Below are 15,983 nucleotides of genomic sequence, written 5' to 3'. Positions count from 1 at the left end.
AACTGAAGGTTTTGTAGCCTTAGTAGCGCCATTTCCCCACATTCCTTCTTTCCTAATTTCTCTCAAATCTAAAGCAAGTTTGCCAATACATCGGCTCACACGTACACGTGCAGTGTGAAGATGTCAACCTTTCCTGCCGCTGCGAATTACCTTCATTTCTGGTTTAAAATCAAGTCCCAGAGAGCTCGTGGCTTAACTCTGCAAGGAGCACGATTCCGCTGGCCATATGAATCAAACCCCCAGACGGCTCACGTCCAGATTACTTCGGGCACAAGAGGCAATCGGACCCGTGTCCTTTCCCCCCCACCCCCAGTCACTCAGCACACTGCAGAACCCCCTAACAAAAAAGACCCCTCGGCTCGGAGCCTCAGCCCAATGCAGTCAGGCTTACAATCGAGTTTGCAATTTACCAGAAGGACGATGATATTTCCGTAACCCTCAACTCAGGAGTTTAAAACTTCAGCAAATTTTCGGTGGGTTTTCTTGTGGGGGGGAGGAAGGAAAATAAATAAAATCGGGAACAGTGCGGCGGGATAGAAGTTTTATCAGATTATCACCGAGAGAGAGAGCGATAGAGAGAGAAAGCCGCGGCCTCCCACAGACTCGGGGGCCTATGAGGGGAAGCAGCTCCGGGCCCGAGAGCCACATGCAGCGGCGGAGCGGCGAAGAAGCACCGAGGACGCTCCCCACTCACTTACAGATTGCCCGCCCCGGGGTGAAGCGACTGCCCTCGCCTCCCTCGCTACGTTACCGCCAGGCCCTCCCTCACGCCCGCCTGTCGCTGACTAGGCCCCGCCGAAGCCTGCCACTCACCTGCCGCGGTCGCCGCGGGGGAGCCCACGATAAGCAGCTGCAAGTGGCGCTGAGGTGCGAGGAAGGCACGTACTCATGCCTCTGGCCGCTGCCCTGCGTGCTCCACACCCGCACTCGGCCGTCTGCCGCGGCCGCCGCCAAGCACTGGGCCGGCCCCGGGGAGAAGGCGCAGCAACTCTCCGCTCTGCCGCCGCCCGCCGCCATGCTGTCCTCGACACGTGGTGTGCAGCGCGCAGGCGCACGGCTCCTGGGGGGGCGGGGCCCCGCCTGCCCATCATCGCCCCGGGGACAGCGGCAGTGCTGCTCTGCTGATACAAAACATTCATATGGCGGCCTTTCACAACCACCGGCTCTCTCAAAGCGCTTTACAGGCAATAAAGTACTTTTGGAGTGTAATCACTGAGCCAGCCCACACTTCGCTATGTGTGCGCACTAGGTCCGTGCAGCAAAGCCTGGTCTCCAGTCGTCTTGGGTAACCCTAGCCACTGGATCAGGACCTAGTTCTGTCAAGCCCGTGTGGTGGCTGGGGTGCAACGGCCCACCCCACGTTAAAAAAATCCAAGCACAGGCATCTTCCACCCTTCAATATGTAGTTTGGGACCTAGAATGTCCTGTCCCTCATTGAAACACCTGTGAACTCATCCCTTTTTGGTGTGGAAGCAAGTCATCCTCGATACGAGGGACCGCCTAATACTATACTACTATAATGTTGTGATTTGGGAAACGCGGCAGCATTGAATATTAGCCAGGGCACCGGGAGTAACTCACCTGCTCTTTTTCGAAATCTTTTGCATCCACTTGCCGGCCTCGGTTTAACGTCTCATCTGAAAGATGGTATCAACCTCAGCGCTGCACTGAGGGTCAGCCTAGATTCATGTGCTCAAGTTCCTGACTCAGAGGCAAGTGTGTTACCCACTGCTGACACTTACAATGTTAATATATTGCAATTATAATCTAATACTGCAGATGCTGGAAATCTGAAAGAAAGACTTGCATTTATATAGCGCCATTCACAACCAGCAGACAACGCAAAAGGCTTGAGAGCAAATGAAGTACTTTTGGAGTGTAGTCACTGTTGCAATGTAGGAATGTACTTTTGGAGTGCAGTCACTGTTGCAATGGTTCCTGTATGGCTCAGAGACATGGACCATGTATAGTAGACACCTCAAGTCGCTGGAGAAATACCACCAGCGATGTCGCCGCAAGATCCTACAAATCCCCTGGGAGGACAGACGCGCCAACATTAACGTCCTCAACCAGGTCAACATCCCCAGCATTGAAGCACTGACCACATTTGATCAGCTCCACTGGGCAGGCCACATTGTCCACATGCCTGACACGAGACTCCCAAAGCAAGCGCTCTACTCGGAACTCCTTCATGGCAAACGAGCCAAAGGTGGGCAGAGGAAACGTTACAAGGACACCCTCAAAGCCTCCTTGATAAAGTGCAACATCCCCGATGACACCTGGGAGTCTCGAGCCAAAGACCGCCCTAAGTGGAAGAAGTGCATCCGGGAGGGCGCGGAGTCTCATCGCCAAGAACATGCAGAAATCAAGCGCAGGCAGCAGAACGAGCGTGCAGCAAATCTGTTCCACTCTCCCTTACCCTCAACAACTATCTGTCCCACCTGTGACAGGGAATGTAGCTCTCATATTGGACTGTTCAGCTACCGAAGGACTCATTTTAAGAATGGAAGCAAGTCTTCCTCGATTCCGAGGGACTGCCTATGATGATGATGATGATGATGATGTAGGAAACACAGCAGCCAATTTGCGCACAGCAAGTTCCCACAAACAGCAATGTGATAATGACAAGATAATCTTTCTGTTATGCTGATTGAGGGATAAATATTGGTGAGGACACGGAGGAGAACTCTCCTGCTCTTCTTCGAAATAGTGCCATGGGATCTTTTACGTCCACCTGAGAGGGCAGACAGGTCCTTGGTTTAACGTCTCATCCGAAAGACGGCACCTCCGACAGTGCAGAATTCAGCACTGCACTGGAGTGTCAGATTTATGTGCTCAATTTCCGGGAGTGGGATTTGAACCCACAACCCTCTAAATCATGAGCGGGAGTGTTACCCACTGAGGCATGGCTCGAACCCAAAACCTTCTGCCTCAGAGGCAAATGTGTTGGCATGTTTCCTACATTGCAACCGTGACTACACTTCAAAAAGTATTTCATTGGCTGTAAAACACTTTGGGACATCCTGAGGTTGTGAAAGGCACTACAGAAATACAAGTTTTTTCTATTAATAAACTTGGGCTTTTTTCACTTAAATAACGATGGTTAAATGAGGAAACTAATAAATCGTATTCAAGGGGTAAATACTAAAAGATTGTTTCCACTACTTGGTGAATTGGTAACAATAGGGCGCAGGCACAGTGTCACTGGACAAAAAAAGGAGAACGTTTGAAGATGTATTCATACAGTGATGCCAGCCATGCCTCAGTGGGTAACACTCTCGCTCCTGAGTTCGAAGGTTGTGGGTTCAAATCCCAATCCAGGGACTTGAGCACAAAAATCTAGGTAGTTCTGCATTGTCGGAGGTGCCGGCGGAGGGACCGAGAGCGGCGGCGGAATGCCGAGTGGGCGGCGGCGGACGGCCGAGAGTGGCGGCGGCGGACGGCCGAGAATGGTGACAAATGGCCGAGAGCGGTGACAGGCAGAGAAGTGGCGGGGGGCTGAGAGGCGGGGTGGAAGAAGAGAGAGAGACTGGGAGAGAGAGAAGCTGGGGGACAGAGAGAGAGACTGGGGTGGGGGGGGAAATTGAGAGACTGGGGGGGAGAGAGAGAGCGGGAAAGAGGCATGTATGGGGGGGGGGGGGTCGATCAGAGGGGAGAAAGAGAACTCGGGGAGGACGGACCACGTTCTTCCAACTCCCCTACAGGGGACATCGTTGGCGTGGATGAAATCCAAAAGTTACATATAAAATAGGTGCAGGAGTAGGCCCATTCAGCCCTTCGAGACTGCACCACCATTCAATAAGATCATGGCTGATCATTCACCTCAGTACTCCTTTCCTGCTTTCTCTCCATACCCCTTGATCCCTTTAGCCGTAAGGGCCATATCTAACTCCCTCTTGAATATATCCAATGAACTGGCATCACAACTCACTGCGGAAGGGAATTCCACAGGTTAACAACTCTGAGTGACAAAGTTTCTCCTCATCTCGGTCCTAAATGGCTTACCCCTTATCCTTAGACTATATCCCCTGGTCCTGGACTTCCTCAACATCGGGAACATTCTTCCTGCATCTAACCTGTCCAGTCCCATCAGAATTTTATATGTTTCTATGAGATCCCCACTCATACTTCTAAACTCCAGTGAATACAGGCCCAGTTGATCAGTCTCCCCTCATATGTCAATCCAGCCATCCCGAGAATCAATCTGGTGAACGTTCGCTGCACTCCCTCAATAGCAAGAACATCCTTCCTCAGATTAGGAGACCAAAACTGAACACAATATTCCAGGTGAGGCCTCACTAAGGCCCTGTACAACTGCAGTAAGATCTTCCTGCTCCTATACTCAAATCCCCTAGCTATGAAGGCCAACATACCTTTTGCCTTCTTCACCGCCTGCTTTACCTGCATGCCAACTTTCAATGACTGATGTACCATGACACCCAGGTCTTGTTGCACCTCCCCTTTTCCTAATCTGCCGCCATTCAGATAATATTCTGCCTTCCTGTTTTTGCCACCAAAGTGGATAACCTCACATTTATCCACATTATACTGCACCTGCCATGCGTTTGCCCACTCACCTAACCTGTCCAAGTCACGCTACAGCCTTTTTGCGTCTTCTTCACAGCTCACACCGCCAGCCAGCTTAGTGTCATCTGCAAACTTGGAGATATTACACTCAATTACCTCATCTAAATCATTAAACTATATTGTAAATAGCTGGGGTCCCAGCACTGAGCCCTGCGGCACCCCACTAGTCACTGCCTGCCATTCTGAAAAGGACCCGTTTATCCCGACTCTCTGCTTCCTGTCTGCCAACCAGTTCTCTATCCATGTCAGTACATTACACCCAATACCATGTGCTTTAATTTTGCACACCAATCTCTTGAGTGGGACCTTGTCAAAAGCCTTTTGAAAGTCCAAATACACCAGATCTCCCTTGTCCACTCTACTAGTTACATCCTCAAAAAATTCCAGAAGATTTGTCAAGCATGATTTCTCTTTCATAATCCATGCTGACTTGGACCGATCCTGTCACTGCTTTCCAAATGTGGTGCTATTTCATCTTTAATAATTGATTCCAACATTTTCCCCACTATTGATGTCAGGCTAACCGGTCTATAATTACGCGTTTTCTCTCTCCCTCCTTTCTTAAAAAGTGGTGTTACATTAGCTACCCTCCGGTCCATAGGAACCGATCCATAGTCGATAGACTGTTGGAAAATGATCACCAATGCATCCACTATTTCTAGGGCTACTTCCTTAAGTACTGTGGGATGAGACTATCAGGCCCTGGGGATTTATCGGCCTTCAATCCCATCAATTTCCCTAACACAATTTCCCGCCTAATAAGGATTTCCTTCAGTTCCTCTTTCCACTAGACCCTCGGTCCCCTACTATTTCTGGAAGGTTATTCGTGTCTTCCTTCGTGAAGACAGAACCAAAGTATTTGTTTAACTGGTCCGCCATTTCTTTGTTCCCCATTATAAATTCGCCTGAATCTGACTGCAAGGGACCTACGTTTGTTTTCACTAATCTTTATCTCTTCACATATCTATAGAAGCTTTTGCAGTCAGTTTTTATGTTGCCAGCAAGCTTCCTCTCATACTCTATTTTCCCCCTCCTAATTAAACCCTTTGCCTTCCTCTGCTGTATTACAAAATTCTACTAGTTTTCAGGTTTGCTGCTTTTTCAGGCCAATTTATTTGTCTCTTCCTTGGCTTTAACACTATCCTTAATTTCCCTTGTTAGCCACGGTTGAGCCACCTTCCCCGTTTTATATTTACTCCAGATAGGGATGTACAATTGTTGGAGTTCATCCATGTGATCTTTAAATGTTTGCCATTGCCTATCCACCGTCAACCCTTTAAGCATCATTCGCCAGTCTATTCTAGCCAATTCACGTCTCATACCATCGAAGTTACCTTTCCTTAAGTTCAGGACCCTAGTCTCTGAATTAACTGTGTCACTCTCCATTTTAATAAAGAATTCGACCATATTATGGTCACTCGTCCCCAAGGGGCCTCACACAACAAGATTGTTAATTAGTCCTTTCTCATTACAAATCACCCAGTCCAGGATGGCCAGCCCTCTAGTTGGTTCCTCGACATATTGGTCTCGAAAACCATACCAAATACACTTCGCAAAATCCTCCTCCACCGCATTGCTACCAGTTTGGTTAACCCAGTCAATATGTAGATTAAAGTCGCCCCTGATAACTGCTGTACCTTTATTGCATGCATCTCTAATATCTTGTTTGATGCTGTCCCCAACCTCACTACTATTGTTTGGTGGTCTGTACACAACTCCCACTAGTATTTTCAGCCCTTTGGTATTCCGTAGCTCCGCCCATACAGATTCCACATCATCCAAGCTAATGTCCTTCCTTACTATTGCAATAATTTCCACGTTAACCAGCAACGCCACCCACCTCCTTTTTCTTTCTGTCTGTCCTTCCTAAATATTGAATACCTCTGTATGTTGAGTTCCCAGCCTTGGTCACCCTGGAGTCTTGTCTCCGTTAACTGCTATCTGTGCAGTTAATTCGTCCATCTTATTACGAATACTCCTCGCTTTGAGGCATAGGGCCTTCAGGCTTTTCTTAGAAACAGCCTTTGCCCCTTTAGAATTTTGCTGTAATGTGGACCTTTTGGTTTTTTGCCTTGATTTTCTCTGCCCTCCACTTTTACTTTTCTTCTTTCTATCTTTTGCTTCTGCCCCCATTCTACTTCCCTCTGTCTCCCTGCATAGGTTCCCATCCCCCTGCCATATTCGTTTAACCCCTCCCCAGCAGCACTAGCAAACACTCTCCCTAGGACATTACGACACGGTCACTATTCACTTCATACCCAATAAACCTGTTAACAATCCGTACACAATGTCCCATCTATGGTGGGGTGGGAGTGGGGAGTAAGGTGGTTACTTGCACTGGGTTAAGGCACTTTGGCTGGGGGAGGCATGCCCTTGCGCTGGGGTAAGGCAGTTTGGCTGGGGGAAGAATGCATTTGCACTGGGGTAAGGCAGTTTGGCTGGGGGAGGGATGCATTTGCGCTGGGATAAGGCACTTTGGCTGACCCTTGGTATCTTTTGGGGAGATCTATCCTCTGTGGCTTCTGGAAGTCAAAGTGGATTGAGTTACAATTTGCAAAGTCAGTGAGACCTTGGGATGGCCGGTTCCAGTTACACATTCCAGAGAAACTTCAAAGTATGGCTTATCCTCCAAGTGGATAAGGGTTGACAAAGGGTGGACCAGCCCGGCCATTTTCACAGTACAAATAAGCACGTCCCGATATAAATGCAAGTCTTTCTTTCTTATTAGAGCAATGACTGCTTTACAACATATGGCTATTGAGGCAGAGATTATAACATCTAACATTACAACTTGACGACACTCTAAAGTACTTAATTGGCTGTGAAGAACTTTGGGATGTCCTGAGGTTGTGAAAGGCGCTGTATAAATGCAAGATCTTATTTTTTTCCTTTCTTTGGTATTTAAAAAGGCAGAACATAAAAGGGGAGGGAAATTACAAAATGCTGCAGTACAGAGAGATCTGGAGGTCCTTGTGCATGAAACACAAGTTAGTATGCAGGTATCGCAAGTAATCAGGAAGGCAAATGGAATGTTGGCCTTTATTGCAAGGCGGATAGATTATAAAAGCAGAGAAGTCCTGCTACAACTGTACAGAGTATTGGTGAGGCCATACCTAGAGTATTGCGTACAGTTTTGTTCTCCTTATTTAAGGAGGGATATAATTGCATCGGAGGCAGTTCAGAGAAAGTTCACTCGGTAGATTCCTGAGATGAAGGGTTGACTCATGAAGAAAGGTTGAGCATGTTGGGCCTGTACTCGTTGGAGTTCAGAAGAATGAGAGGTGATCCAGGATGGTATGTTGCCTCCCTGGTGCAAGGGTCAACTATGTCTCGGAACGGCTGCAGGGCATTCTGGAGCGGGAGGGTGTACAGCCAGTTGTCGTGGTGCATATAGGTACCAACGACATAGGTAAAAAACGGGATGAGGTCCTACAAGCTGAATTTAGGGAGCTAGGAGTTAAATTAAAAAGTAGGACCTCAAAGGTAATAATCTCAGGATTGCTGCCAGTGCCACGTGCGAGTCAAAGTAGAAATAGCAGGATAGCTAAGATGAATACGTGGCTTGAGGAGTGATGCAGGAGAGAGGGATTCAAATTCCTGGGACATTGGAAGCGGTTTTTGGGGAGGTGGGACCAGTACAAACCGGACGGTCTGCACCCGGGCAGGACCGGAACCAATGTCCTAGGGGGAGTGTTTGCTAGTGCTGTTGGGGAGGGGTTAAACTAATATGGCAGGAGGATGGGAACCTATGCAGGGAGACAGAGGGAAGTAAAATGGGTGCAGAAGCAAAAGGTAGAAAGAAGAAAAGTAAAAGTGGAGGGCAGAGAAACCCAAGGCAAAAATCAAAAGGGTCCACAATACAGCAAAATTCTAAAGGGACAAAGAGTATTAAAAAGACAAGCCTGAAGGCTCTGTGCCTCAATGCGAGGAGTATTCATAAAAAGGTGGATGAATTAACTGCACAGCCAGCTATTAACGAATATGATATAATTGGGATTATGGAGACATGGCTCCAGGGTGACCAAGGCTGGGAACTCAACATCCAGGGGTATTCAACATTCAGGAAGGATAGACAGAAAGGAAAAGGAGGTGGGGTAGCATTGCTGGATGAAGAGGAAATTAACGCAGTAGTAAGGAAGGACATTAGCTTGGATGATGTGGAATCTGTATGGGTAGAGCTGCGGAATACCAAAGGACAGAAAATGCTAGTGGAATTTGTGTACAGTCCACCAAACAGCAGTAGTGAGGTTGGGGACAGCATCAAACAAGAAATTAGGGATGCGTGCAATAAAGATACAGCAGTTGTCATGGGCAACTTTAATCTACATATAGATTGGGCAAATCAAACTGGTAGCAATATGGTGAAGGAGGATTTACTGGAGTGTATTAGTGATGATTTTCTTGACCAATATGTCAAGGAACCAACTAGAGGGCTGGCCATCCTAGACTGGGTGATGTGTAATGAGAAAGGACTAATTAGCAATCTTGTTGCCCCTTGGGGAAGAGTGACAATAATATGGTAGAATTCTTTATTAAGATGGAGAGTGACACAGTTAATTCAGAGACTAGGGTCCTGAACTTAAGGAAAGGTAACATCGATGGTATGAGACATGAATTGGCTAGAATAGACTGGCGAGTGATACTTAAAGGGTTGACGGTGGAAAGGCAATGGCAGACATTTAAAGATCACATGGATGAACTTCAACAATTGTACATCCCTGTCTGGAGTAAAAAATAAAACGGGGAAGGTGGCTCAACCGTGGCTAACAAGGGAAATTAGGGATAGTGTTAAATCCAAGAAAGAGGCATATAAATTGACAAGAAAAAGCAGCAAACCTGAAAACTGGGAGAAATTTAGAATTCAGCAGAGGAGGACAAACGATTTAATTAGGAGGGGAAAAATAGAGTATGAGAGGAAGCTTGCTGGGAACATAAAAACTGACTGCAAAAGTTTCTATAGATATGTGAAGAGAAAAAGATTAGTGAAGACAAACGTAGGTCCCTTGCAGTCAGAATCAGGTGAATTTATAATGGGGAACAAAGTAATGGCAGACCAATTGAACAAATACTTTGGTTCTGTCGTCACAAAGGAAGAGACAAATAACCTTCCGGAAATACAAGGGTCTAGCGAGAAGGAGGAACTGAACGAAATCCTTATTAGTCAGGAAATTGTGTTAGGGAAATCGATGGGATTGAAGGCAGATAAATCCCCAGCCTGATAGTTTGCATGCCAGAGTACTTAAGGAAGTGGCCCTAGAAATAGTGGATGCATTGGTGATCATTTTCCAACAGTCTATCGACTATGGATCAGTTCCTATGGACTGGAGGGTAGTTAATGTAACACCACTTTTAAAAAAAAAAGACGGTGAGAGAAAACGGGGAGTTATAGATCGGTTAGCCTGACATCAGTAGTGGGGAAAATGTTGGAATCAATTATTAAAGATGAAATAGCAGTGCATTTGGAAAGCAGTGACAGGATCGGTCCAAGTCAGCATGGATTTATGAAAGGGAAATCATTCTTGACAGATCTTCTAGAATTTTTTGAGGATGTAACTAGTAGAGTGGACAAGGGAAAACCAGTGGATGTGGTATATTTGGACTTTCAGAAGGCTTTTGACAAGGTCCCACACAAGAGATTAGTGTGCAAAATTAAAGCACATGGTATTGGGGGTAATGTATTGATGTGGATAGAGAACTGGTTGGCAGACAGGAAGCAGAGAGTCAGGATAAACGGGTCCTTTTCAGAATGGCAGGCAGGGACTAGTGGGGTGCTGCAGGGTTCAGTGCTGGGACCCCAGCTATTTACAATATACATCAATGATTTAGATGAAGGAATTGAGTGTAATATCTCCAAGTTTGCAGATGACACTAAGCTGGGTTGTGGTGTGAGTTGTCAGGAGGATGCTAAGAGGCTGCAGGGTGACTTGGACAGGTTAGGTGAATGGGCAAATGCATGGCAGATGCAGTATAATGTGGGTAAATGTGAGGTTATCCACTTTGGTGGCAAAAAAAGGAAGGCAGAATATTATCTGAATGGCGGCAATTAGGAAAAGGGGAGGTGCAACGAGACCTGAGTGTCATGGTGCATCAGTCATTGAAAGTTGGCATGCAGGTACAGCATGCGGTGAAGAAGGCAAATGGCAAGTTGGCCTTCATAGCTAGGGGATTTGAGTACAGGAGCAGGGAGGTCTTACTGCAGTTGTACATGGCCTTGGTGAGGCCTCACCTGGAATATTGTATTCAGTTTTGGTCTGCTAATCTGAGGAAGGACATTCTTGCTATTGAGGGAGTGCAGCGAAGGTTCACCAGACTGATTCCCGGGATGGCAGGACTAACATATGAGGAGAGACTGGATCGACTGGGCCTGTATTCACTGGAGTTTAGGAGAATGAGAGGGGATCTCATTGAAACATATAAAATTCTGACGGGATTGGACATGTTAGATGCAGGATGAATGTTCCCGATGTTGGGGAAGTCCAGAACCAGGGATCACAGTCTAAGGGGTAAGCCTTTTAGGACTGAGATGAGGAGAAACTTCTTCGCTCTGACGTTAACCTTTGGAATTCTCTACCACAGAAAGTTGTTGATGCCAGTTCGTTAAATATATTCAAGAGGGAGTTAGATATGGCCCTTATGGCTAAAGGGATCAAGGGGTATGGAGAGAAAGCAGGAAAGGGGTACTGAGGTGAATGATCAGCCATGATCTTATTGAATGGTGGTGCAGGCTAGAGGGGCCGAATGGCCTACTCCTGCAACTATTTTCTATGTTGCTATGTTTCTATCTTATTGAGACAAATAAGATAATGAGGGGGCTCAACAAGGTAGATGCAGAGAGGATGTTTCCACTCATGGGGCAATCTAGAACTAGGGGACATTGTTTTAGAATAAGGGGTCGCCAATTTAAAACTGAGATGAGGAGGAATTTCTTCTCTCAGTGAGTTGTAAATCTATGGAATTCTTTGCCCCAGAGAGCTGTGGAGGCTGGTTCATTGAATATATTTAAGGCGGAGATAGACAGATTGTTGAGTGATAAGTGATTAAAGGGTTATGGGGAGCGGGGAGGGAAGTGAAGCTGAGTCCATGATCAGATCAGCCATGATCATCATAGGCAGTCCCTTGGAATTGTTTCCACTCCTGAAGTGAGTTCTTTGGTGGCTGAACAGTCCAATACGAGAGCCACAGACTCAGTCACAGGTGGGACAGATAGTCGTTGAGAGAAGGGGTCGCTGGGACTGGTTTGCCACACGCTCTTTCCGCTGTCTATGCTTGATTTCTGCATGCTCTTGGCGGTGAGGCTCAAGGTGCTCAGCGCCCTCTTAGGGCAGTCTTGGGCCAGGGACTCCCAGGTGTCAGTGGGGATGTTGCACTTTATCAGGGAAGCTTTGAGGGTGTCATTGTAACGTTTCTGCTGCCCACCTTTGGCTCATTTGCCGTGAAGGAGCTCCAAGTAGAGCACTTGCTTTGGGAGTCTCATGTCTGACATGCGGACTATGTGGCCTGCCCAGCGGAGCTGATCGAGTGTGGTCAGTGATTCAATGCTGGGGATGTTAGCCTGAATGAGGACGCTGATGTTGGTGCGCCTGTCCTCACAGGAGATTTGTAGGATCTTGCAGAGACATCGTTGGTGATATTTCTCCAGCAACTTGAGGTGTCTACTGTAGATGGTCCATTTCTCTGAGCCATACAGGAGGGCAGGTATTATTACAGCCCTCGAGAGCATGAGCTTGGTGGCAGTTTTGAGGGCCTGGTCTAAAAACATTATTTTCCTCAGGCGGCCGAAGGCTGCACTGGCACACTGGAGACGGTGTTGGATCTCGTTGTCGATGCCTGCTCTTGTTGATAGGAGGTTCCCGAGAAATGGAAAGTAGTCAACAGTGTCCAGGGATATGCCGTGGATCTTGATGACTGTGCAGTGAGGTCAGGCTGGTGGAGGACCTTTGTCTTACGGATGTTTAGCGTAAGGCCCATGCTTTCGTACGCCTCAGTAAATACGTCGACTATGTCCTGGAGTGCAACCTCTATGTGCGCAGACGCAGGCATCGTCTGAGTACTGTAGCTCGACGACAGAGGTTGGGGTGGTCTTGGATCTGGCCTGGAGATGGCGCAGGTTGAACAGATTCCCACTAGTTCTGTAGTTTAGTTCCACTCCAGCGAGGAGCTTGATGACTGTGAGGTGGAGCATGGCGGCAAGAAAGATCAAGAGAGTTGGGGCGATGAGGCAGCCCTGTTTGATCCCGGTCCGGACGTGAATTGGGTCTGTGATGGATCCGTTGGTAAGGATCACGGCCTGCATGTCGTCGTGGAGCAGGCGGAGGATGGTGACGAACTTTTGGGGACATCCGAAATGGAGGAGGACACTCCATGGACCCTCGCGGTTGACAGTCTCAAGGCCTTTGTAAGGTTGAAGAAGGCCATGTATAAGGCTGGCGCTGTTCCCTGCATTTTTCCTGTAGCTGACACGCTGCAAAAATCATGTCCATTGTGCTCCGTAGGGGACGAAATCTGCATTGTGACTCCGGGAGGAGCTCCTCGGCCACGGGAAGAAGACGGTTGAGGAGGACTCTAGCGACGACTTTCCCAGTGGCTGATAGCAGGGAGATTCCTCTGTCGTTGCCGCAGTCAGACTTGTCCCCTTTTTTTAAAGTTGTTCACGATTACTGCATCTCTGAGATCCCCCGGCATGCTCTCCTCCCTCCAGATGAGAGAGATGAGGTCGTGTATTCGCGCCAGCAGTGCCTCTCCACCATACTTCAATGCCTCAGCAGGGATTCCATCCACACGCATAGCCGTGTTATTTTTAAGCTGTCTTATGCCTTTTTATACCTCGTGCAGTGTTGGGGTGGTGGCGGGTAGCATGCTGCAGGATGGAGTTGAGAACACTCGAGTCAAAGGCAGAGTCTCGATTGAAGAGATCTTCGAAGTGCTCCTTCCAGCGGGCCCTGACTGCCTCGGTGTCCTTGATGAGTGTTTCCCCGTTCTTGGCCAGCAGTGGAGTGGGGCCTTGGGTGTTTGGCCCATAGGTGGCCTTGACTGCGATGAAGAATCCTCACACATCATGGCTGTCGGCCAGCTGCTGTATCTCCTGTGCTTTCTCCATCCACCACCTATTCTTTAGGTCCCGGGTTTTTTGTTGGACCTCAGCCTTGAGCCGTCTGTAATGCTGCTTTGCTGCTCCCGCCTTGGGTTGTTGTTTAAGGCTCAGAAAGGCCCTGCGCTTGCAATCTATTAGCTCTTGGATCTCCTGATCATTCTCATCAAATCAGTCCTGGTGTTTCCTGGTTGAGTAACCGAGCGTCTCTTTGCAGGCACTGGTTATGGAGGCCTGGAGGGCAGACCAAGCGCTGTGGGCATTCTGCGTCTCGGGGTCGTCAAGGCGCTCCAGGTTAGTTGTGAGGCGCTGGCTGTATAGGGTTCTCTTAGCTGGGTCCTTAAGTGCTCCAGCATTGATTTTTTTATGGCACTGCTTCTGCTGCCCCCTCCGCTTTGGGGTTAAGGTTGATGTCGTGGATCGGATTAGGCGGTGGTCTGTCCAGCAGTCGTTGGCTCCTGTCATGGCATGGGTGATGCGCACATCCTTGCGATCCCTGGCTCGGACTTGAAGCGAGGGTGTTGCCACGATGCCTTGTATTTGTCCCTCTGGCAGAACAAGGTGCTGGTGATGACAAGTTCGTGCTCTAGACATTTTGTCAGGAGTAGGGTACCACTGGAGTTGGCTTTCCCTACCCGCTCTCTGCCAATCACACTCCCCTAGAGGTCTGTGTCCTTGCCAGCCCTGGCGTTGAAGTCACCGAGGAGGACCAGTTTGTCGCCCGTGGGGACGCAGGACAGGGATTTTTCGAGGTTGTTGTAAAAGCCCTCTTTGGCCTCATCAGTTACATCGAGTGTCGGGACGTAAGCACTGATGACTGTGGCGCACTGGTTTCGGGATAGGGTGAGTCGAAGAGTCATGAGGCGCAGGGGGAGTCTTTGAGGCGGTCAACCAGCTTGTTTTTGATGGCGAAGCCGACTCCATGGAGGCGGCGTTCTTCCTCTGGTTTTCCTTTCCAGGAGAAGGTGTAACCTCCACCTTGTTCATTGAGCTGACCTTCCCCTGCCCACCGGGTCTCACTTAGAGCGGCGATGTCGATATCAAAGCGTCTAAGTTCCCGGGCAACTATGGCGGTGTGACATTCCGGCCCGTCACTGTTGGGGTTATCCATGAGGGTCCTGACGTTCCAGGTCCCGAACTTCATGTTAACGGAGTGGAAGATGCCTGTGCGTGAGTTTTTTTAACGTGGGGTAGTCGTTGCACACCGGCTACCACACGGGCTTAGCTGAGCGAGGTCTTGATCCAGTAGCAAGGGGGTCCAAGACGACTGGAGACCAGACACTGCTATATGGGCCTAGTTGCCTACGGCGAGATGTTGGCCGATGGCTCGGTGCTGGGTAGCGCCCTTGGAGGTAGGTGGTCCGAGGCCTGGTTGGGGGCAGGCATTGGGAGGGTCAGTTGCCCACCGGGGTTCAGGATGGGAGGGCAAGGGGGTTCACAGCCATGGAACTCACCACGTGTTGGAGGTGGAGAAGAGGTCAGGTCGCCGGTGGGGAAGAAGAGCTCCAGTCGTCGCTGAAGGAGGAGGGGAGGCCAGTCGCCAACGTGGGAGAGGGGGACCCAGTCGTCATTGAGGAGGAGGTCATCTGTCGCCACGGGAGGTCCAGCCGTCGTTGAGGAGGCCCAGACTCTGTAGTGGAGGAGAGGCCCATCTGCCGCAGCTGGAGGTGGTCCGATCGCCGCTGGAGGAGGGGGTAGTCGGTCCCTAGGGCGCTCCCCCGCTCCAAACAACTCCACCCCCCAACCTCTCCCCCTCCCGCTGTCTAAAACGCCCCTAACAAAATAGATCCTAATAGGGGGTCAAAGCACGTAAACCCAAACCTTCGGGCCTACCGCAAGCTTCCCACCACATCACCCATCGATGTCCCTCGGTGACCTCCGGTTACCTCTGACGTCCCCCGGTGACCTCCGGAGGCGGCGCCCTCAGATCAGCCATGATCTTATTGAATGGCGGAGCAGGCTTGAGGGTCCAGGTGGCCTACTCCTGTTCCTATTTCTTATGAAATGGGATTAGAGTAAATACCTCTAGTTGAAGAGTTAGCTATTCCTCTATCAATATCGCTCCATTCTCTTTAATACGATGTACCTTAATTTATGTGCATGTTTTCTAATATGCCACCTTATCAAACAACTTTTAAAAATCCATATACTTCTCTCAGGTATGATGAACTGGCCTCCTTGTACAAGCAGAGTGTAAGGTAATTTAGCTTATAACATCAGTACTGCTAATAAATCATAATATACAATATTAATATATTAGTTAATAACTTGAGGTGAAAAGTGCAATGTTACTCTCAGCCTAGTGCCA

General features: G+C 48.7%; 1 protein-coding gene across 1 annotated transcript in view; it reads right to left on the bottom strand.

Annotated features, from left to right (window-relative positions):
* The window catches only part of wdr43 (WD repeat domain 43), a 62,246-nt gene extending 61,216 nt beyond the window's left edge, over nt 1–1,030 (bottom strand). Inside the window, exon 1 of the mRNA XM_070885735.1 lies at nt 814–1,030. Within this exon, the coding sequence (XP_070741836.1) occupies nt 814–1,017 (204 nt within the window). The 5' untranslated portion in view covers nt 1,018–1,030. The remainder of the gene's footprint in view (nt 1–813) is intronic.
* Nucleotides 1,031–15,983: the final 14,953 nt, after the last annotated feature.

This window comes from Pristiophorus japonicus, chromosome 7 (genome assembly GCF_044704955.1).
Source record: "Pristiophorus japonicus isolate sPriJap1 chromosome 7, sPriJap1.hap1, whole genome shotgun sequence".
Taxonomy (NCBI): Eukaryota; Metazoa; Chordata; class Chondrichthyes; family Pristiophoridae; genus Pristiophorus; species Pristiophorus japonicus.
The sequence above is the reverse complement of the archived record's forward strand: the minus strand, read 5'-3'. Positions and strand labels throughout refer to the sequence as shown.